The 24,972-nt window shown below is 34.5% G+C and overlaps 2 protein-coding genes across 4 annotated transcripts in view; one reads left to right on the top strand and one right to left on the bottom strand.

Annotated features, from left to right (window-relative positions):
- Nucleotides 1-10,682, top strand: part of nemy (cytochrome b561 family member no extended memory) — a 107,632-nt gene extending 96,950 nt beyond the window's left edge. For all 3 annotated transcript variants that reach the window (XM_090412355.1, XM_090412351.1, XM_090412354.1), the window contains exons 3-5: nucleotides 657-862; nucleotides 5,591-5,760; nucleotides 9,431-10,682. In XM_090412355.1, the coding sequence (XP_090268481.1) occupies nucleotides 657-862; nucleotides 5,591-5,760; nucleotides 9,431-9,569 (515 nt within the window). In that variant the 3' untranslated portion in view covers nucleotides 9,570-10,682. The remainder of the gene's footprint in view (nucleotides 1-656; nucleotides 863-5,590; nucleotides 5,761-9,430) is intronic.
- The window catches only part of Elp2 (elongator complex protein 2), a 218,242-nt gene continuing 203,066 nt past the window's right edge, over nucleotides 9,797-24,972 (bottom strand). The window contains exons 18-19 of the mRNA XM_090412092.1: nucleotides 22,664-22,768; nucleotides 9,797-11,736 (exon numbers count right to left, since the gene is read on the bottom strand). Of these exons, the coding sequence (XP_090268218.1) occupies nucleotides 11,586-11,736; nucleotides 22,664-22,768 (256 nt within the window). The 3' untranslated portion in view covers nucleotides 9,797-11,585. The remainder of the gene's footprint in view (nucleotides 11,737-22,663; nucleotides 22,769-24,972) is intronic.

Here is a 24,972-nt window from a genome sequence, read left to right as displayed (position 1 = left end):
AAAATAACGGCCCCCAGTTTGGGAAGCGCTGCCTTTAGAAGATAGGAATATAAGATCTGATAATGTAAGCGTCTTGACAGGTAACAGATTGATTTGGAAGAAAATTGTAGAGAAGAAGTTAGTAATGATGTAAATTTTTCATGTGATACTATTATATCCTATACACCTCTTTGAGGGTACATGTCAGGAATTTGATGATATGTGTTTGTCAAGAAGGAAGATCTGTAGCCAACACACAAGTTTCCATGGAAGCTGAATACTTAAAACAAACCTTTCCTAGTTTGATTAATAGTACTCAGCAGGAAGTCTGTTCCAATCCCGCTGCAGCATGATTGTAAATATCTAGGCAGTAGGTGAAATTTCCTTGTTAATTGGAGGTCTGAAATGATTTGAAAAAAGGCCTTTAGGCTGTTAGTAGAAAAAAAGTTTCAGGATTCTAACATATTATAGATCACTAAGCTCTCCCATAATATTAATGTATGATAGATTAACAACTTTTTGTGGGTGGAATTCAATAAATAAATAAATAAATAAAAAAAAAATTAAAAAAAAAAAAAATCTGGAATCTACAAAGTTTATTGCATGATTATTTATCATCTGTATCGTAAGAATTTAATACTCCGACCTAATGAGCTATTATTATTATTTTTTTACAGCCATGCTGGTATATCGTACCTTTCCTTGTTGCAAAGTGATATATAATAAAGTAATCCATACAATTCTATTTGTTCTCTCAATCTCTGCTGTCACCATAGGAATGGTTTCTGCCATCCAAGGCCATGAATCGCTACCTGAACCTCGTCATTTCTATAGTTTGCATTCTTGGATTGGACTGGGTACTTTAGGACTTTTTGCCCTTCAAGTAAGTGTGTAGCTGATATGTTACTTATTAACATTACTTTTAGCAATAATATACTTGAAAAAAATTCAATAAATGAGCATACAGCCATAATTATTTGGATTATTGCATTTTCTGGTTATATAACGATATTCTCTGTATATCATACAGAGCAAATAAACTTTTAAAAACAAGTGATCTTGCATCTCTTAAAGTCAAGCTTCACTAATTTAATGTTAATAGTTAATCTTTCACTACTTTCCATAAATTAAGAAATTAGAGAGAGAAATTGCAATAAGTTAAGAGGAGGGGGGCATATGAAAGCCAGGTACGTTATGTAAAAAGTGGCTGAGTTTGGTTATCGTATGCAAATAAGCCATGGCATAAAAGCAGGTGTTTTGGAGTGAGTTTCCATTTCCTACCTGGAGTAAAAATAAGACATTCTATGATAGCAAAATTATTGGATATGGCTGCAAGACATGTTTGTGTCATGAGTATCTCTTAAAGAACAATTATTTAAGGATAAATTCATGTAGTAAGCCATCATAAGACTAGAGGCTGATCAAAGTCTTATGGCTGCATTGTAAGTTATTCTGCAGTTTAGACTATGCTAGAAATTCCAACAGTCAAAAATAGCATCCTGGAACAGGTTACAACCATAGTGGGTGACCAGTCTCACCAAAACAGGAGTGCTACCCAGAATAAGCTATGATCCGAACTCGCGTCAGCTATAGGAACATTGATATTTGTTGACACTGTGCATAGAAGGCTTCACAAAGGTGTGGTCTGTTTGCTAGTTGACCATCTTCTACATGTAGTCTGCATGTCTCAGGCACCACATCAACTGGACTCAAGACCAATGGTAGAAAGGTCAGTATTGTTTACAGATGAGTCCCAATTTGATCTACAAAGTGATATCAGACCTTCTCTGATCTGTAGAGAACCAATGACAGATTATCATCTCTCTAATGTCAGTGAAAAGGACACATGGTGGTGGAAGTATCGTGGTTTGGGGAGGCATGTCATTGGATAGACATATCAACGTGCTGCTTAACAGCACCATGAATGTTTGCAACTTTTTATGAGTTCCTGAAACCCTATGTTCATAAGTATGCAGGTGCAATAGGGAAGACATTTATCCTACAAGATGATAATGCTTATTCTTATTGAGCAAAGCTTGAAAACCAATAACTTCAAGAAGAGACTATTTTATGTTTGGATTGGCCAGTCTGGTCTCCTAAATTTGATGCTCTAGATCAGTGGTCTCCAAACTTTTTTGATCGCATACCCGCAAGACAGAAAAAATAAATAGCGCATACCCCCAATTGATTGAGCAAAAATCTATTGTAATAAGTATTATAAAGAGGAAATATGCCTTGTATCATCATATAATAATTAAAAAAACTAGATATTTTTACACATTATTTTTATTATTAATAGCTTACAAACATATTTATTACAATATTTAATGTGAACAATGGCCTTGCATTTCTTTCATAATTTCTTGAAATTCTGGTTTGATGGCTTCTGATACTGAAGGTCTGGTTCTAAGTTTAATTTATTTCGATATTTGGTTTTAATACCTGTCATTGCAGAAAATGATACCTCACATAAATAAGTAGAACCAAATGGTAGGAGTGCATCATTTGCTGTGTTTACTAAATTGCTATACTCAGACTTCAGTCCCATCCACCAATTGTGAAGAGATTTTTGTTGAAATTCATTTTTCAAAGGTGTGTTGTATCTGATGTCAATTTATTATAATATTAATATTAATTCACTATTTCTAGTGTAAACGTAAAAGTAAGCACAAAAAGGCATTGGAATTGCAAAGAAACAATATATACTAAAAAATCGTTAAACTTACTACTAATACTCAAATAATTAATACAACTATGATGTCATCTGTAGATAGCAGGATAACTAAGCAAATTGGGCTTGTCAACATTAGGATGCTCTACAAGCAATGGCAATGATAAGAAGTAAGATTTACTCCCTAGCTTTAAAAAACATGACAGCTTTACGGACGATTATGTGTGCAAAGTCGCCCAATGTGCACTACTCGCAAATTTAAGTTTACAGGATTTTTATAACGTCTTTGTCTATATTAGATATATGTTTAATTGATGAAAGAAAGTAATATTCTTTATCTTTAATTAATTTTTTTCCTATCAATATAAAACTTTTTTTTGACATATCCCCACGTATCGACTTGCGTACTCCACTTTGGAGACCACTGCTCTAGATAGATGTGTTATTGCCCCCCCCACCACTACCAAAACCTTCAGTGACTAAGGAGAATTTTGCAGGAGCAATGGTTGTTATTACTACCTTAGCTTCTGGATACTATTAATTAAAAACAGTATGAAATGTGGAGTGCTGTATTGCTGGGGGAGGGACCACATTCCTTATTGAGGCACTTTGACAATCTCTTTTTGACCAGTGTTTTCATGTATCTATTTGTTACTGAATTAAACTACTTATTTACAATCTAATATCTAATTGCTTTTTACTGATTGATATAAAAATTCATCACTTTTAAGTTACTTTGATTTTTCTCTTGATTCCTTAATTTATGGAAACCAGTATATGACACCTCTATAATGTCTGCAGTCTCACACCACTATACATCACACTACATGATCAAATATTCAAACACCATTCAGTATTTGCTGTTTCATAATATTAAAGGAAGAACAGCAAATTAAAGAAATCGTTCATCTTGTGTTCTTACACTGTGTAATTATCGTGTTGAAGCAAATATGTTGATTATTCTCAGTTGAGTGTGTGTCAGGCTGAGACATGGAGAAAAAACTGATACATTTTCTTAGTACTACATATGAAAAGGCTTAGGTATCGCTATTTATTTATAATAGCACTTCATGATATATAAACACAACACCAATGGGGAGAAAAAAACGTTTATTGAACTTGGTAATATTTCACTGGTTTCATACCCTTCAAAGCACACAGCATCGAACTAAATTGTGGAAAACAATTCACATTGAAACTAAAACAGAACTATTGTCCTTACAAGTTGACCTTTATGGACTTGGAATCCTATGTGAAGGAGCAGCCATAATTCTTTATGCCTGAAGTTTGGCATACTTTGGATGGACTGGTGGATTCGTTGACATCCACCTTGGGAAACATGAACATTACATCTGCAATTATCTCTCTATGCCAGGATTGGCAGACTGTGTGCTCCAGATGTGCCTTCACATAGGATGGGATTGTGGAAAATATTGATATTATGTAGATTGTTATGGGTCTGGAAGAGTATTTTTGGAATCGGCATCACCATGAAGCCCTCTCCCAGCCTCCACAAGTATGGTTGCATTAATTTGCCTAAAATCTGGGAGACATTTTTGATTTTTCAAGTTAACTTTATGGTTACCTGGCCCATTGAGGATACCGTGTAAGGATGCTAGTTCTGTGCAAAAAACGAGCAAAATATTAGTAAGTTCAATAAATGTAATTTTCCTCTCTTGGTGTTGTTCATACTGTGAATAGTCATTATGATTTATCAGCACTATATGCCATTAAGCAATTGAAAAACAATTAGATTATGTTTTGGTAAAATTTACATTTGGCAGCTTCTATAATATGGAAGGCTATAGTCCAAGAGTACATTATAATTTTAGGTAAATTAATAGGGGGAAAAATGCATTTAGAAAGCATGATTTATTTATTTTTGTAACAAGAGGATATGGATGGGCATACTGGTACATCTGAATAGTTACCAGCATGGTAGTGATTCAAATGTACATGCATCCTAAAATCATTATATTAGTTTTCATGTTACTTATACAATACTGACCCGGTTTTGGAAGGAAAAAAAAAAAAAAGCAGTCTTTTGTATAAAGTGGATACAAAATAAGCTAATTACTACTGTTCACTGAGTATCTATTTCAGGTTACTGTATTTCGTTGTATGCCTGAATGTGCTTTCAAATTTTACCCTCTTACTGGTTGTATTCTCTGGCAAAATTTGTAATGACTGGCCTGTCCCAGTAGTTGTAATGAACAAGGTAAAAACTATTTACAACATAAAACATGCTACAGAATCAGCAGTATACGTATAAAACTGATGATTAAATTGAAAACTCATCTGATTTCTTTACTTGTCACAGGCAGATTCCCCTCCCCTTATTTTCCCCCCAGGAGAAGACCAATGTGTGCAGCAAGTTTTATATAAAATAAATTGGTAAGAATGCAGGACAATGTAAATCATTTGATGATAACACAGTAAGTTGTGCAAAGGTTTCAGCAAGTTCATTACAAAGCTTAAACAATGCATTATGTGTATGTTTCCAAAACTGTTCATTGGAAGGATTCATTTTTGTGACGTATGTAAAAAAAAAGAGGAGATTTTGCAAATAAACATTGATAATATTCCTACACAGTTGATCATAGTATCTGACCAATGTGGCATCCTCTAATTCATTGGTCATGGTTCAGTTCGAGAAACTTGGAAAGGAAAAATTTGATTCTACACACCATTGACAAGGAAACTTCAGGTGACATAAAGAAGTAATATTGCTAATATTTCATAACATGAATAGTGGCACGAGTGCATATTTTTCAGAAGGATGTTTATTTTGAGGGTAATTAACCCTAAACCTTGTAAGTACACTAAGTTGGTTTCCATAACTTCACTTTTCAAAAGCATTTTTTTTTTATCATATCCTATACATCTCATTGCTGCTATTTAAATTTATATATAATCTGAGCAAATCTTTTTTTATTGCAGTTTGTGGTAGGCTTCATTTCTTTCTTGGTGTTACTGTGCTGTGATACTGCTACTGCAAAGTTTCGTCAACGTCTCCTACCAACTCACATTGTTTTTGGCATTACGGTTTTCACCATGTCTGTTGCAGCTTGTGTCACTGGACTTACTCAGACTGGTATAAGGAGAGTGGGGTAAGTTTTTTTTTAACTGCTTCTATGATCATACAGAACTATGATAAACTCCTGGTCCATTTTTAAATTGATTATCTTGATATGTCAGATTAACTTCATTAATTTGACACTTAGTACTTAGATGACCTATAGATATATTAAATGAAGAAACAGATTCTATCATTTTTTTTTGCTAGACGTGTTCAGGGAATGTGTTAATCAGGAAAAGCATTTGTGTCACAATTTTCCAGGTTATCAGCAATTATTGTTAATTAGACCTCCATGAAGTTGGACTAATTGAACTGTGCCGTAAATTCATTCACCATTTCCACACTCCCAAGCAATGTGTTCCATGCATCATCTTTCACGATTCCTAACAATCTCTTATCAGCTAATGTCTCAATTCTATCACTCCTCCCATTTAACAAATATTGGTATGGTATTTTCTCAATTTATCTTTATGCCCATTAATTCAGAGACCTGACACTGCCTTAGTTATTCTCTGGATCCCCCCTCCCCCTCAGAAATCAGGTCTGTGAATAATAATCTATACGCCTGATAAATTTCTTCACAGTTTGAAGAAGTGTTATTCCTAAACTTTAGGTTGCTGTCCATAATTTCTTCCCCCAGATCCATTGCAAAATTTCTCCTACCAATTGTATACTCAGCATCCCGTCCCTACCTACTAACTTTCAAAACCTTGCACTACTGAACTGGCAGCCCTATTCAACTATCCATTCACAAAAGTTGGCACACTTTTGCATTTCTGGGATGCCACTCTCCAATATCTAGTAGACTGCTAATCTCTAACTCAATCCATTCCAGCTTAATTACGAGCTTGTGCAGCAATCTATCAAAGGCCTTGGCAAAATCTAAATATACCACTGTGTATACATTTTTGTTCAATGCATTTGTCACCTGCTTTAAACAAATCCATGCCGGCCATCATAATATACTGCTATTATCAACTCAGTTTTTGATCCTAGACCTCACTAACTTCTTGTTACCTTACCACAGTTCTGAAGATGTGGATTATCCATGCCAATATTGTTCTGAGAATTTGTTGGCTAAGTCTCTAGTGTGCTTAAACAAATCATTCAAAATACAAGTGACCTCTGCCTTTTTGCAGGTTGAAAAACATGCCACCTCTATAGAAGAATGGCTAATTTACCTTCACTTGCAAAGTCCTTAGATATGGTCCATATATCTAGAAAGGATTTGAACCCAAGCCTTGACACTTGTTATTAATACTAACATAATTAAGAGGCAATGAACTGATTATATACAAATTACATAAAGGAAAAAATCACTTATTCTGTGATGAGTATCTCATTGCATTAGAATAAACACGCAACAAATGGAGCATTACGTGAAGAAAGAATATAAAGAAAAACAAGTTGGTGGATATAAGGAAGACCGAAACAGATTCATGTCATTCTGATAAGACTGAAGTGCTACGGATCTCAACTTACCAGAATGAGCATTGCTAGTCAAGCTTTGCTATCAACAATGTGATAATGCTAATGCCGCATTTCGAGAATTCCAGCATTTGAAGGGTAGGAAAAAATGTCCAATGACAATAACAAATTTTAGAAATATGACTTTACGATTTGAAAATAGCAGATAGCAGATCTTTAGCAGTAAGGCCTGGACGAGGACACAAAGGGATTATTCCTCAACAAGTTTACGAAGTTGCAACTACCATCATGGAACACAGAATGAACAATACACAAGGATCCAGCAGTGCTCAGGCAATATCAAGGCAACTGGATATGCCATACTCATCTGTGTAGAAAAATCATGCATCAAATGCTGAAGTTTACCCCTAAAAGATCTCTATACTCAAGCTTTGCAGTGATGCAGAAACACAACTGCAGTTTGTCATGACGTTCTTAGCTCGAATGGAGGCAGATGATGCATGGCTGTGGAAGATCTTGTGGAGTGACAAAGCACATTTTATCTACATAATAGTGTTAACTCACACAATTGCTGCATTTGGGCTTTGAATGACCCTCATGTGTTTCATCAGATCCCTTTACACTCATTGAAAGTCAGTGTGGTGTGACTTTCACTGTATCATTTATTATCGGTCCATACTTTGTTGAAGAACTTTGCCTGATGGGACCAGTGACTTGTACTGTCTCTGCTGTTAGGTATTGAGAGATGCTAGCAGATTTGATGTCATGCATTTCCCAGAGCATGGCTACCTCATTCACCTGATCCCAACCTCTGTGACTTTTGATTGTGAGACCATCTGAAATGTGTGGCATATGAAGGACATGTTCCTGATTTAGCAATCTTGAAAGGTAGAATAACGCAGCATGTAAGGCAAATCAATGCAGATCTATTGCTATCTGCTGTAGAAAATGTCATTCACAGAACATCTGAAAAGAGGACATATTGAACCACATCGGTTAAGTTATATGAACACAAAAATTGAAAGCTTGGCCTAGCCATTACTATTTAATTAATCTCAAACCATGTACTTAAAGGTGGTAGAATTTTGTACTATTTTTATCTTATGCAAATCAAAACTCCATGTTCCATGTACTCGCACCACATTTGGTTGAATTTCGTGCAATACATTTTTCGCTACAGGACTATGAACACCTCTTTAATTATGGCCATCCTGTGTATGAAATTTTTTTTCATATAACGAACCTTGTGCTTCATTACTTAATAGCTGTCTTTAACCACACTATTGATTATGTCATTCAAAATATAGATGCAAAGTTACCATTGAAATAATATAGATACAAATTCTAAGATGATTGACATATTTCACCCACCATAGCTGAATGGGTACTTAAGTTGTTTCTGTTGCTTCCTAATAAATGTCATACTTGAGCAACTCACTGACTGCCTTTCTTATCATACTATTATCTTTTATCCTTCTTAACACCTTCGTAATATCTAATCTTACATTCTCCTTGTTCTCAGTCACGTCACTTGTCCCTACTACTCAATCACTGTATTCATTTTATCTCTCAGAAAACAAATCTTCTCACTTACCACACCTCTAATAATTGACCTATACAAAGTCACTCAAGAGTCTTTTGTTACCTCTTTCACACTGACATCAAGCAGGTCACTCAGTTTTGAATAGAAGATAATTCCTGGTGAATCAACAGCAATTCCCTACCCCCCACAAATCAATCCTCCCCATGAAAGGTTAGTATTTTTTAGCATTTAGTACTATAGGTGTGCTGCTGGCTAGTTAATCCAGGAATCCCACTCTACAAACCAAACACATAACTCTTTCCAAGCCATTTGAAGCACAGATGGTCTGTGAGACCATCTGTGCCACACAACCTGTTAAAGATAATATCCACTTAGTCAACTAAATAGTACCGTGAAATGAAATACATTCTGGCATGCAAACCTGGTTATGTGATTCAGAAATATTTTAGCATCATAGTTCAGTCCAACATGAAATGCTTTGGTAGATGGAATAAGATGTGTGGTGGTTTTTAATAATTTCTTAAGAAATGGCATAAATAATATGATGATTTAAAAAAAAGATGTATATAATATGATTGAAATAAATCATATATAACACTTTTTTTTAACAACTTGATAATTTTTCTAATAAAACAGCAGAGATAAGAGTATATTTAGTCACCATCAGTCATTTTTTTAATGTGAAGTTGTTGGCAATCAAATTCATTAATTAACATCTGATTTCTTTTAGTGAGGCCTACCCTGACCTACCAGAACAAGCTTTGGTTATCAATGTGCTGGGAGCCTGTCTCATAGGCCTTACAGTCCTGATGCCGTACTTGATTCATAATAGTAGCTTCAAGCGCTGCACCACTCTCACTATTAACTAAGAGCATTCCATCATGTCTTCTAAGTATCTTGCGAGAATGGAGAAATGGTCAGAGAATGTGTTAAAATTTAGGACTTGGAGCGCTCTTTTCCATATCAGGCAGTGAGTTCTGCTTTTTATTAGAGAACAAATGTCAACTAACTTTGTGCTAGCTTGTAAAACAAGTGGATATTATGTTTATAGAAAATTACTTTCAAACATTTGGTAACAAAATGAAATCGAAGACCCTTGTTTTGCATACTGTTTTGTATATTTGCTTAAAACGGCCACTGTTGACAGTGTACAGTACAATGCTCCACCCAAAATCAATCTAGTTCGAACAGAGAACAGCTAAGACCTGAAGGCACACATTTCTTCAATAATGTACATACTACAAGCAAATTTAAATCCAAAAATATGAATCATTATTCTGGGTATTACAAAAATATTTTAAGAAAATGGAAATTAAATTAAACATGCATCATATCCTTATGACATAATAAAAATACCTATATGTACAGTACACACTTCAAGATATTTTATATTTGAGGGTAAAAAATACTAACATCCACTTTTAATTTTAGAAGTGATATAATTCCAGTCAACCAAACAATCATTACTTCAAAATTCAAAGAGCAGAGTCATTGTCTCACATCCTGTTCACCAGTTTGAATCTTTTTTTTTTTAATAGTTGAATGTATAACTGTATGTGAATATGCTGTAAACTTTGCTAGTATATATCAATTTTTTCCCTAAAAATGGATACTGTGGAGCTTGCTGCCTTGAAACTTTTAATATCATGTGATATGTGTTAAGAGTACAAACTGTACAATTAGTAAATACATAAATGAGGATGTTTTTATAACTTTGACTGCTCCACGATCTATACTAACAAAGTAACCAATAAAGTTTATTTTTATAAAGTGCATGTGAGGAATACAAGATGATCCACAGATCATTCACATAGTAAAAAAAAATTGTAATATCTATTTCTGAAATAATTGCATATTTAATTCATCTGGTATGCACTATATTTGATCTGGTTATGTGTTTAATCTGTGGATCTTCCTGTAAATATATAATTGCATTTCTAATGTTTTTTTTACCTGTGACAATAAATGTTTTTAATGTCTGATTTTATGTTGTTTCTTGATAACATTAATACAATATACATGAGGATATGTTAAAAAATAATAAGAGCACATTCCTAGAAATCTTTTTGAATAAAAACTTCATACATGGGATCTGCTTCAGAATAGCCACCCATTCAGAAAAAAAAAACAAGGTTCTTGAAGTTATCACCCTCTAATTCTAAGTATCAATCACTTAAAAAAAATTCAGCCTAATGCTCCATCCTGTATCAAATAAATGACAAGATCATAGTAGACTATGGCACCCTGATTAATACTAGGTTGTGGCTCATTTCACAAAATTAAACAGCTTTTGTTCTTTTTAATTCAAGAAAACCTTAAGAATATGTCATTGAATTTCTCTTACATAGCAAAAGACAGAAAACACATAGTTAGAAAAATTACATGGGCTAACTTGCCTAGTTATGCAAATATAAATTCTTCATTTTTTCAAACGTGTGACATAACAAACCGAAAATGGGAACGAATTTTTTTTTTGATATATTTATAAATATAAATGTGACAGTTTTTTTCCTACCTTTATTTCATTTGTTTGTTCGATTTGTTATGACAGCTGCACTGTCTGATAAACAAAATCACTCAGAGAGAGAGATGATAGAAGGTATGCAAAGCAACATAAATAATAATCTGAAAAAGGACAGTGACATTAAAAAATCAATAAAGGGATGATATCGAAAATAATTTCTGGTTGATTTTAGTAAAGGTATACACACAATATGTACATCTCTTGACGGTGATGATGACAAATGAGAGAAGCAATTAAATCATATATATCCAATGTTTGCTGAAAATGAAAAACACCACTAATAATACAATATGACATTAAAAACACTTAGCTCTAAAATAGTATATATACAAACATCCATAATATACATCACATTCTGAACTTAGAATTTGATATTATAAACTCTAATCATGTGGTCACTACCACCACTTGCTAATTGTAGAATTTTTCTTTCCATTTTATCTTCAGAGCAATTTGTGTAATCTACCAGTGGAGAGAAGCTCAATCTTTTGACTCCCAGGTGATGTGCATTACTGAAAAGTGGTTAAGATTACACAATATGACCTGGGAAGATACTGTAAACACTATTCTAATACTGAATATTAATGTAAATTAAGCTAAAATTATTTTAATGCAGCAAAACTAACATGGGGTTACTTGAAAGTTGAAACTACCCAACTGTAAAGACCCTCATATAGGAATACAGAATTCACTTGGATGTCATCCAAACTTAATTGATTGTTCTATGGTGTACCTAATTTGGATGAGAAAGAGAGGCAATTTGGGACAGCTGACCAAATTATATCCAATGTTGGTGGTTTTTGCCAGAGAAAGACTGAATACTGGACCAACTTCCAAATCAAGGGAGATTGATTCTACTATACTATATACTAAGATGATTTATTTGGGAAATAGCAATTAAAAAAAATTATGACTTAGTAATACCTACACAGTGCCTTAAGAGGTCTAGCAAAAAGAAACAGAATTTTTTTAGTCATTTGCTCTATAATGACAATAGAAAAAGCAAATTCATATTGAAGATCTAAAGAAAATAGTGCCTCACTTCCATACTGTTCAGTACACAGACTAATTACTACTATACAATCAAATAAAGGTACCTGTGGCATAACTATAAACAACAAATTACATGATAACCAGTAATTAACTTCAATAAAATGAAAGTACTTTAATTTTATTGAAGTTAATTACTGGTTATCATGTAATTTGTTGTCTACGACTATCTATACAATGTTACTGTTGACAGTGATATTTTAAGAGGTAAAAGATAGATAATTTGAAAAAGAAAATGATTACTACATAATGTTGAACAAGATAAGGAATATCTCACAGTACAAGGGAAAATATGTAATTAGGTCTTGAAATTGTCGTGGAAAAGTTCAGCTTTCCTGAATTAGATTATATCTCTTTTTCAGGTGTCCTTGCTAACTACTAGTCTTTTCAAGAATAATAGTTACAAAAGCAAATTGTGGGTCCTTGTGAGGAAGGGTGTTTATGTATGTACTTATCTATTATTTCCAATACAGAGAACAAAAGATGACCAAGTTCCAAAGAACATAGGTAGATGGAGTGAAATAGAAGGATGAGAAGCTGGTTCAATAACAGTGTGTTGAATCACACTCGCATTCAAAGTGGATCAGTACCTATGAACATATACATAGAAACAAAGCATCTGAGAGGTCATATGGAAATTTTTGTAGCATAACCTAAAACATGAGCACAGTATTCAACTAAGGTTGGGCAATGTCTTGCAAGTAATTGGACCATGGAAAAAGAGGCATTTGGTGCCACTGTAGTGGAAAAGTTAATCTGTAGAAAATGAAAGCTGACTTCTATAGTATATTTTGAGTGGCATGTTCAATTGATAAATACATAACATGTAAACTCACTACATCACATAATCTAAATTTTTATCTAGCTTCTGAACGAAAGCAAGAAAATAAGAAGCAAAAATAATGGGCCCCTAGAATGAAAAATGGTATTTTACTTACAAAAGTCAATGCATTCACTTTAACAGATTGATTTCAGAGTTTAATTATCTTTAATTTAATCAAACTCATGTGATTCAGCAGTATTCCATTTTCTGTCCACTATTGGATGAAGGCCTCCCCAAGTCTTATCTTGAGCTTTTCTATGCCACTGAGTTCCAGCCATCTCTTTAATTCTATACTCTCCATTTCTCAGATACCAACTTTGTCCATTTTTGAGTACTACTTCTTGCACTATGACCTGTCCATTGCCATTTGGATCTTTCGATTGCTGTTATAACATCTTATCCTAGTATTGTGCTTTCTATCTTGAATGGTAATACTGAGCAATGATCTTCCATTTTCCTGCAGATAGTCCTCAATGTCTTGGTCAATTTTTTAGTCAGAGTTGATGTTTCACTTTCATATGTCATGACTGGTAGAACGCCACTGTTGCATATTTTTCTTTTAAGGCAAATTGTGATGTCTCGTTTGAGTGTATTACAGTGTTTTCCAAAGGCTATCCAACCAAGTTTAATTCTACATATAATTTCCTCTTTACAAGTCTCCTACTGTGATCTTTTTTCCTAGGTAAACATAGGAGATTACTATATCGATTTCCTTGTGTTCCACTTGTACTGGCTTTCTGGTACATTTTGTTTATATTTAATCCTTTCTTTTTACTTCCTACATTCAATTCACTGATCATTTGTTGAAGTTCTTCTGCAGAGTTTCCTAAAAGAACAATGTTACCAGCAAATCACGGGTGATTTAGTTGTTTCCCCATTTACAATAATTCCTTTATTTTTCCAATGAAGGTTTTTAAAAACTTCTTCTAGGAATATTGTCAATAATTTATGTGAAATGGCCATCTCCCTGTCTAACCCCCCCCCTTTTTTTAATAGGAAATTTCATATTTGTTCCCGATTTTAAAATGCAGTTGAATTTTTCGTTGAGATTGAATCAATTGCTTTTTCAAAATCAATAAATGCCTGGCCCAAGGGTTTTTGGAATTTGTCTTTTGAATGATTTGTATCCAGAACAAATATTCATGTTTATCGTAATGCATAAAAATGCTAGCTCACAAACTATGACACTGATGTTTAGGTTTATATGCTGTTACTCATAATGGCACTTCTAGAGTTTAATTCTAGGAATGAGATGACAATAGAATTATGAACTAAAATAACTCGATTATTATGGATGTTAAGGACATTATTAATCCACTGATGTTATAGCCAGACAAGACAGTAAGAGTTTGTCAAAAGCTTACAAAAAGATAGTCACTTTTGAAACTATTTAATTTTCTGTCCTATCTAACAATGGATTAATAATATTCTTACAATAAAAAACTTGCCAGATTGAAGCATTTTAGGTTCTAGATTCCAATATTCTAGACACCATATGAATATGGATGCATACAAGCACCCATATTCATATGGTGCTTGTATGCATCTACTTATGTATTGCTCTTTTCAAATGATGATGCTAATTTCAGTTTAGTAAAATAATAAATTATTAGAATATGAAGTCTACATATGGATGCTGAGGATATTAATCCATTGTTGTTATTGCCAGATAGGACAGAAATTTAAGTTTTAAAATCTACAAGAGACTTCATAACAATATACTCTTTGGCATGGGATTGTCTTGGATTATACAACTTAAAGGACACATATTTGTCTTGTGCTTTTAGGGTGCATTGATCTGTTGGTTCTTATTGGTAACAGAAAAAAACCCTCTTTCAATATAACAATTTCACACCTGAAAGATACATTTTTCGTAAGTGAACTCTTGATAAGTGCATCACTAATACAGCATGAAAGACCTGTGAAGTGGCTTTCTTCCAATAATTTTTGTGGTGGGTATCCAAGTCTTAAATTGCTGCAGTGGTGATACTAGATGTCAATGTTTTAATATCTCAAGATAGCAGTAGCCAACTTCTTTACAGAAACATTGCTTTAAACTCCACCTGCTGCACTTTAGAGCTATCTTCATAGAGTAATGTTGGCTATGCTATGCAGACTATATGACCCAGAAAAACAAATGTTTTTTTTTTAATGCACATGAACAGCCAACATCCCAGGATACAATTCACTTTAGAGAAAAGAAAAACAACAGTCTGACCTTCCCAAATACCATGCTTTTTGAATTAATATCACAATTTATTCAACATTGGTAAAAAATTAACTTAATATGTTTTGTTCAGACTGGTCTGGACAAAACCTCTCTAGTCCTTGACTTTGAGATGAGATGCAGTTTTTATCTTATCACTATATATAGTACAGATACAATTAGTCTATGTACTTTATTTAGTGACTAATAGAGACAACTGGAATTACAAGACTCTACATAATGAATCAAAAACAACTCCCTTCCCACAAATACTAAACTGTGCACAAGCACAACAGTTTATATTGTATCACCAAACACAGTATCAAACTAAATACATCATCCTAACAACCTATTTCAAATTTTTAGTTTTGCAGATGGGAAGAAATTCATGAAAAACCCGAGTTTCTGGAAGAAAAAGCCTCCTACCTCTGTACGAGACTGGCTAACTAGTTTTGCAAAAATCATGGGGAAACACTTTTTGTTTATAGTGAAGTCACTGCATGCAGAACCCAAACAATTTATGCAAAGCAAATAGATTTGTATTATTATTATTGCACAGGCACCTCCATGGATGCCTAAAACTCATTGTGGAAGACCCAAATTATCAACACAGTATCTATCATATCTCCCCTTGAAACCATTAACAGACAAAGCACTCACAACTGACTCAGTCAACCCATTCTATTCATTTACCACTCTCTTATCCAACTTCCAGGGATGACCTTTTATTCTATCCCCTCCAGCCAAGTGCTGAAATATTTCCTTTGTACTAATCCTATAAAAGCCAGTAACTTAAATGTTTCTGTCATGTTTCCCCCTTCCCCTATCAACCAACTTTTGCAACCCATAAACCTTCAATCTATCCTCAAAAGGACATTCTACAGACCACTCACCATCTTGGTCACTTGCCTCTACACCACTTCCTCCTCCTCAAGAAACCCAGGTGACCAGACTTAAGCACAGTAATACAGACGTTGTCGTATCATGGCTTTATAAAGAGGCACAAAAACTCATTTATCTTGTTAATGTGTTTTTCAATAACCGAGTAATCCAGTAAGCTATCTTGACTACTTCAGCAATATGTCCTCTAAATTTCAACTCTCTATCTACTACCAAAAGCCCTGGCTTAATCAATTTCCTGGTGTATATTTCCCTCAGTGTGCTACACAGCTTGTAATCATTATATTTCTAATAACTTTACACTTTTCCACATTATTTTGCCCATATTGGCAGCCTATTTAAATCATCCTGCAAGCTCTCTATATCACTCTAATTAACTATTATTCTCCCCAACTTTGCATCTGGTGTTAAGGGATTGTTAACACCTTCTTAGCCAGTGGCTACAACCCCCCCCCCCAAAAAATCCAGAAAATATTAAAACCAGTTAACCCACCCACCCCTTCTTAACAGAGATTACACTAAATCTATCACCATTCCTTATATCTGGGGAATGTCTGAAAAGCTCACAAAAATCTTAAAAAAAAAAATGACCCGACTACCTGTTACAAACCACATAAGAAATTGGTATCCCTTATCTGCTCCACCAAAGACCAGCCACTTCCCCCTAGACCTACCTGAGTATATACCAGGTCTATTGCAGCGTAAACTGTCCTGCTATGGCCAAACAGACAGGACAGCTAATATCAGGATCTGAACACAAAGATGACATCCAGTTTCACCAATACAGCTACTCAGGACTTCTGGACCATGCACTAGATACTCACTACAGAATATGCTAGAAGAAAGTTACTTTACTACATCGTAGCAAATATAAATATTCTTCCTGGAATCAGCCTCAGCTCTCTAAAGAACTCTCTAAATCTCAACAAATTTGGGAAGCTTGCATCCTTAGAATATCATCCCAAGACAACCCAATTTATCATGCTAGGGAGCGACTCTAGGACCAACGGCAGTTGCCTTCTTCAGCCTCATTTGCTTGTTGATAAGCCTGCATGCACATATCATAGTCTTATGTTCCCAGAAGATGGCAATGTAACATTGCTAAAATATTGAAAGGTATTGATTAAAGTTTTTCAAATAATATATCACCTCAGTCAACTATTGACCTTCCCGGTTTTGATTCATCAGCAAACAAATAAATATCCTCCTCAAATTAAAAGATTAGTAGTCCTAGTACACAATCACTGGAATACTCTATTAGTCGCCCTGATTTGGCTTGATTCCACACCTTTTCTAATATCTATCAGCTACCCTCCTCGTATCCATTCCCATTAGCTCCTACTTATCTAATAAATTTCCCCACAGCACTCTGCCTTTGCAAAGTCCAGCAGTTCGTAGTATAGCAATTTCCTTTATCCAATTCTGCTGTTCCTTTATTATAAAATGTGAATAAATTACTGCGACAGGACCTCCCTTTTACAAAACCATGCAGCCCCCCCACTGATTATCACATTCCTATCCACCCATTCCTGAATTTTACTTTTAACCAACCTTTCCAATACTTTAGTATCTCTGGAGTGGTGGATGGCTAGTCTGTAATTTGCTACTTCTGTCTTGGAGCAACCTTTATGTAATGAAACTATCTTGCCCTCCACTCCCTTGGAACCCTGCAGAACTGAGACTTTGATAAAGCAACTTCATCAGAGGCACTGCCAGTTCACTTGCACATTCTTATAGCACACGAGCTGAGATACCATCCAGGCCCACTGCTGTATTCACATTAATATGTTTCAATATGCTGAGTGATTCCAGTTTATCTAGCTCAATTCTCACATCAATCTTAGTAACTGCAAAGTCACCATTTGGATGGCATACCCTTGCAAAGTGATCAGTCACTTGGTAATGCAATTATTACTTCTGTCACTTTCCAAGTATCAGCAGTGAGTAAAGCTCATCATTTTCATCAAATTCCTGACATGTACAGGATAAGATAGAACTACATGAAAAATTTACATCATTACTAACTTCCTATCTACAATTTTCCCCCAAATCAGTTACCTGTCAAGAGTTGATCATTATCAGATCTTATATTTCTGTCTTCTAAGGCACTTTTTACTGCATTAATCCACCTATATCTTGGTCTTAATCTGGATCTTTTTCCTGCCAACTTGGCAGAGAAAACTTATTTTGCTAATCTTTCCTCTCCCATTCTGTTTAATTGGCCATACCACCTGAGATTAGCTCTGCTAACAATGTCAAGTTCTTTCCCAACATCCTTGTTTTTAATATGATATTGCCAATAATGCCATCTGTTCACACCCCTAATCTTTCTGCAGTCTCCAGTCTTTGTCAAGTGTTTTACTTCTAACCCAGCCCTCAGATTTATAAGTTAAAATTGGTTTGAACACTGTCTTGTATACAGCTAACTTAATGTTTTGACTAATTTCTCTCTTATTCCATATAAATTTATTTAGTTGACTTCCTACCATATCAACTTTGTTGATTCTGTCTATTTCCATATGATCTTGGCAGCCTGAATTCAGGCTGCCCTACCACAATCCTTCTCAACTGTTTCTCAAGTAAAATCATCATCAAATTCCTGCCATGTACCCTCAAGGGGTGTACAGGATATGATAGTACTACATGAAAAAAATTACATCATTACTAACTTCCTATCTACAATTTTTTTCCAAATCAGTTTGTTACTTGTCAAGGCTTCAACATTATCAGACCTTATATTTCTATCATCTAAGATTGATACCACCTGAGATTAGCAGAGCTAATCTCAGGTGGTATCAATCCACCTATATCTTGGTCTTCCTCTGGGTCATTTTCCTGCCAACCTGGCAGAGAACGCTTGTTTTGCTAACCTTTCTTCGCCCATTCTGTTTAAGTGACCATACCACCTGAGATTAGCTCTGCTAATGCATTCTTGGATGTTGACAATGTCAAGTTCTTTCCTAATATCCTCGTTTTTAATATGATATTGCCATTGATGCCATCTGTTCAGGCCTCTCATATCTGCGGTCTCTAGTCTTTGGTCAAGTGTTTTACTTCTGACCCAGCTCTCAGATCCATAAGTTAAAACTCATTTGAACACTGTCTTGTATACAGCTACTTTAGTGTTCTGACTAATTTCTCACTTATTCCATATGAATTAATTCAATTGACTTCCTACCATACCAGCTTTGTTGATTCTGTTGTCTATTTCCATATTTAATTTACCATCTTCAGTAAAAATTGTGCCTAAGTAGCTGAAATGTTTTACTTGTTCCACAAGTTCTCCATTCACAAAGCAGTTGACATTTTCAATGATTCTGCCTATTTTCATTGTCTTTGTCTTTTTATTGCTGACCTTCATGCCATATCTATTACAACAGCTATTCAATTTAGTCAGAGAATCTTGCAGACTTGTACCGGATTTATGTAGAAGTATAACATCATCTGAATAAAGCAGACATTAACATCTCCAATTTTGATATCATGTTTAATACCACTTTCCTTCATAACGTGATCCACATAGATAATGAATAAAAGAGGGGATAATGTACATCCTTGTTTCACACCAGATTTAACATTAAACCATCTTCCTGTACTTCCTTCAATTCTAACTGCTGACTTACTACTCAAATAAAGACTAAGTATTGCTTGATATAATGCCCCATTGACACCATATAACTGTAGCATAGTGAATAGCTTCTCTCTTGGTACCTTGTCATATGCCTTTTCCAAATCGACAAAACTTAAATACAGATCTGTTATATTCCCATGCTTTCTCGACTGTTTGTCGTAAAGTGAAGATCTGATCCTGACAGCCTCTATTTGGCCTGAATTCAGCTTGTTCTTCACCAAGCTTTTCTTCCACAATTGTTCTCAACCGTTTCTCAAGTATACTTGCATAGATCTTGCCAAGAACACTCAGTAGGGAAATACCTCTGTAATTCTCGCATTCAGTTTTATTTCCCTTTTTATATATGGGTACTATGAGAGCTCTACTCCAATCATTGGGAATTCATCCCTCTGTCCAGGCTTTCTGAACTATGCAGTGCAGCCACTGTAAGAGTCTTATACCACCATACTTCAGCATTTCTGGTCGAATATCATCTACTCCTGCTGCCTTTCCACATTTCAAGCCTTTGATGGCTTTTTCTACTTCAAGTATGGATATGTATTCCTGACTGCATGCCTGGTCAGTGTTTTTTACCACTGTGCTGTCATCACTGCTTGTTTCATTTAGCAGTTTTTCAAAGTAATTACTCCATACTTCAAGGATATCTTTTTTCTCCGGTTTTCATGTCACCTTTATCATCTCTAACTCCTTTTACAGTACTCTTTCCTCCATTCCTAAGCTTCTTCAACAACCTCCAGAATATTTTGCCACCTTCTTGATATTTATTTTCTATATTCTTGCCAAAGTCCTCCCATGACTTTTGTTTAGCTAGTTTTACACAATGTTTAGCTTTCTTACATTTGTCTCTGTATTCTGTAAGAGTAAAAGCTGACTTATTTGCCAGAAACTTTTGATATGCTTTCTTCTTTTCCTTCACTGCCTCTTTAACTTCCTGTGTCCACCAGGGAGTTCTGATTTTTTTATCCTTGCAGACAACCTCACCACATGCCTCTCTAGCAGAATCAATCAATGTTTCCTTTAGAGTTTGCCACTGAATCTCCAAGCTTTGATTCCTGTTTTCAAATTCTTTCATTTTTTCTTCAATAATCTTTGTGTATTTTAGTCTGCAATTCACATCTGAGAGCTGCTCAACTTTTATTCGCTTTAAAAATTTCTTACATGTTATTCTTTTCAATATGAAATTCAATTTTATCCTGCTCAAGACTAAATAGTGATCACTTCCAGTTTCAAATCCTCTGTACACTTTAGTGTCCCGCACCAGGGAGAAAACATCACTATCAACAATAACATAGTGAGACTTTTCTTATTCCTTGCCTCTTCTCTCCATATGAATTTGTGGTTTTAACTAACACCATGTTCCAACATTTTTATGTTGGAACATGGTGTTAGTTAAAACCAGTCCATGTCCTGAGCAGAAATACAACAGATATTTGCCATTATTATTAGCTTTGCTCTTTTCTCCAAATTTCCCCAAGATATTTTTGTGTCTCACAATCATTTCCTACTCTGCTATGTTTAGATTCCCAACAAGGACCAACTTTTCCTTTTTCATTGTATCAGTTGCTTTTTCTAAAGCCTCAAAAAAATTCCTCCACTTCTACCTTAGTAGAAGTGGAGGAATTTTTTGGTTAATATCTTGGTTAATTGTTACCATTGCTTCTGGATCAAAAAACTGACATTTCATATCCATATACATGCTCCTGAACACAGAGCCTTCTGTGGGACCATAGGCACAAATAAGTCTCATTGTGCAGTTCCCCATTCTCATATTTGCCCACATTACTCTACTTGAGACTGACTGCCATTCAAGAAGATTAGCCTCGTATTTTGTATTGAATACTATGGCTACTCCTTCTTTTCCTTGATTGTCATTGCCTGAATATAACATTTTGTATTTATTGCTCAGTATACTTCTCAAGTATACTTCTATAAAAATATGTTTCTCAAGTATACTTCTATAAATCTTACCAGGAACACTCATTAGAGAAATACCACTGTAATTCTCACATTCAGTTTTATTGTCCTTTTTGTATATTGGTACTATGAGAGCTCTAATCCCATCATCTGGAATTCGTCCCTCTGTCCAGGCCTTCAGAACTATGCAGTGCAGCCACTGCAAGAATTTTATACCACCATACTTCAACATTTCTGGTTGAATATCATTTACTTCTGCTGCCTTTCTACACCAGGGGATTGGCATCATTCTCTGCTTACAATCCCCCCCCCCCCCCCAGGCAGATATGTCCACCAGTGGTCATGCTCTCACTATTGAATTTAACCACATATCTTGGTTAATTGTTACCATTGCTACTGGATCAAAAAACTGACATTTCATATCCATATACATGCTCCTGAACACAGACTACAGTAAAACCATCATAGCACTTCAGAAAAGTTAGCAAAAATCCTGAAGAAATATAATGCAGTTACCATCCTCAGACCACACAAAAAATTAGCATCCCTTATCTGCTCTTCTAGAGGTGAGTTATGATCCTTAGATTTGTCTGGAGTCTACCAAGTTCCTTACAACTGTAAGCTGTCCAACTATGGTCAAACTGGCATAACAACCAACTTCAAAATCTCTGAATACAAAGACTACACCTAATATCACTACCACAGTGACTTAAGACATGCAGAACATGCATTGGCTACCTTCAGCAGAAGTCATTGGAAGAAAACCACCTTATTTTATAGAAGAAATGTAATATCATCTCATCCTAAAATTATTTTCTTTGACAGCTATATAATTAATTCCATGTACACGCATGACATTTTTTTGATAATTGTAACTTGATGTTGCAAATACTAACAAATCATTATAAAGGATACAAGATATTCAGCTCATAATATAGCTGCCAACTGTTTTCCTCAACAAAAGGTAACCAAGTATATAATAAGACATTGCCCTTTTCAAGTCCTACTGCTATTAAGTACCTAAACAGAGGAGATATATATTATATATATATTTTTTATATATATAAAAGCAGTTTCTATTCTAAGTAAGAGAAAATAGTTTATTATCTACTTACTTCTATGAAAGCAGTCATCCAAACCTGTTTTCTATGATAACTCCCCAGAGTGTTCATATTCTCAGCAATGAAGCTATCATTGCAACCATTAAGTTTTTTTTTTTTTTTTTAGAACAATCTGCTTGCCAGAACATAAGTCCTTATAATGCTTTTCAATGTAAATGTTTTTTTTTTTAATCATTAAGAAACTTTTCTTATTGTATTATTCAAATAATGATGAGGATGTGTCAGGTTACTACAGAGGTATTAGTGCAGAAAAGATATATTTTGTGCTGTGTGTTTTGTAAAAGATACTTTGAAATCTTATGGATGGCAACAACTTCCTCTGCTCACAATATCATACAAGAGGTTGAAATTTGATGGCTATATGTAAAATGTAAGCATGCAATTAGTTCTTTGTTTTTTCACAAAGGAATGTGGATAGGCATTTAGAGGAAAATGCAACTAGAAAGTACATAGAATTACTCAAATATGCTATTGGAAAGCATGAAATTTGTTTCCACATTTCTTATAAGGAATATTGATAGATATTTATAGAAAGAAAAGAGAAAAAAAAAGCAACTAGAAAATATGAGTAAAGTAGCTTCATGCATTTATTTTTTTCTCTCCATATATTTTCTAGTTGCATTTTTTCCTAAATGCCTATTCTAACATCTTCTCATAAGAAACATAGAAATGAATTTCATGCTTTCTAATAGCATATTTTAGTAATTCCGCATGTTTTCAAGGTTGCAATTTCCTCTAAATGTTTATGAACATCCCCTTGTAAAAAAAAAAACAGAAAACAGAACTAATTGTTTACTTTACATATAGCTGAACAGCAGACTTCAAGCTCCATGCCACTTGAGCAAAAGAAGTCATTTCCATCCATAGGATTCAAGGGCCAATCACTACCTAAAAGAGTGTGGTTTTCAAAGTTCAATATCATTAAAAAAAATAAGTGGAGAACCTAAACAATTTGTTTCTTTCAAGGAATTGCTTGGTATGAACATTTTGAAGGAATGATAAAAGCACTATTTATTTGTTTTTGCTACTTGCAACAGTTTTCCTGACTCAAAGTTTTTTAAGGAATTACTTTGCATTTGGGTATAAAAATGCAATACATGTATAATTTTTGAAAATCAAGATTTTAAGCTTATTACTTTGAGAATAATGAAACCATTCTTAGAATACCCACAGAAGTTTAACTTGCTGAACAGTTACACTTTTTTTTTATTATAATGGATACTCAGTTTAATGAGCTTATATGCATACTATAAATTTACAAAAGAAGATTTTGCAGTACTTTCATGATGCTTCAGAGGTCACGTGCCATTTATTGATTACACCTGATAACACAATTGCAGATATAATTTTAACCCCTCCCCTCCACACGCACTCACAGAAAAGTACTGAATGAAGGCCTCCAGAGGTCACCTGCTATTTATTGGTTACACTTGATAACAAAATTGCAGATATAATTTTTTAATATTCCTCACACAGGCTCACAGAAGTTGTGCATGAGACAGCAGTCACATAGAAAGAAAGAATCATATGCTTTTCTTAAATAGCTAGTCCTTTGGAAGAACAGAATGATAAGGCTGTTCTAAGGAACTGTAGACTAAATGAAAGAGGATGAGAAGTTAGTTAATAAATTTTGAAACTAAATGAAAGCTGATGGTTGTCTGCTCATGTTTTTATATGCTTAAAGGAAAGTAAAAGAATTGGTGTTAGTGGCCATTTTGGCGAAGCAGAACCCATGAAAATATCTATAGAAAAAGTACAATATGAGAAACAGTCTGTCAAAAAGTGATTGGAGGAAACCTGTTCACATTTTGCTTGAACAGCTGAGGGTTGTAATCTTTGGAGAAAGCAGAGTGGAAGAGACTGTTCCAAAGGAGACAGAAGTAGATGAAATGAAAGAGGAGGCAATGAAAAGTTGGTTCAATGAATTGAGATGAATTGTAAAAGGATGTTGGTTAGCAGTGGGTCTTGTTTTAATGATTTTGGAAGATAGTGGAGGAATAACAGTGGCCAATTCAGCAGAGCACTGTCCATGAAAGTATCTGTAGAAGAGGCAGAAACCGAACATCTGTGAGAGATGGACTGAAGTAGGTATGTGAGGGAAGG

The sequence above is a fragment of the Typopeltis vanoorti genome, chromosome 22, assembly GCF_054136105.1.
Source record: "Typopeltis vanoorti isolate ZY-2024b chromosome 22, IOZ_Tvanoo_1.0, whole genome shotgun sequence".
NCBI classification, from domain to species: domain Eukaryota; kingdom Metazoa; phylum Arthropoda; class Arachnida; order Uropygi; family Thelyphonidae; genus Typopeltis; species Typopeltis vanoorti.
This window is presented reverse-complemented; position numbering and strand designations above follow the sequence as displayed.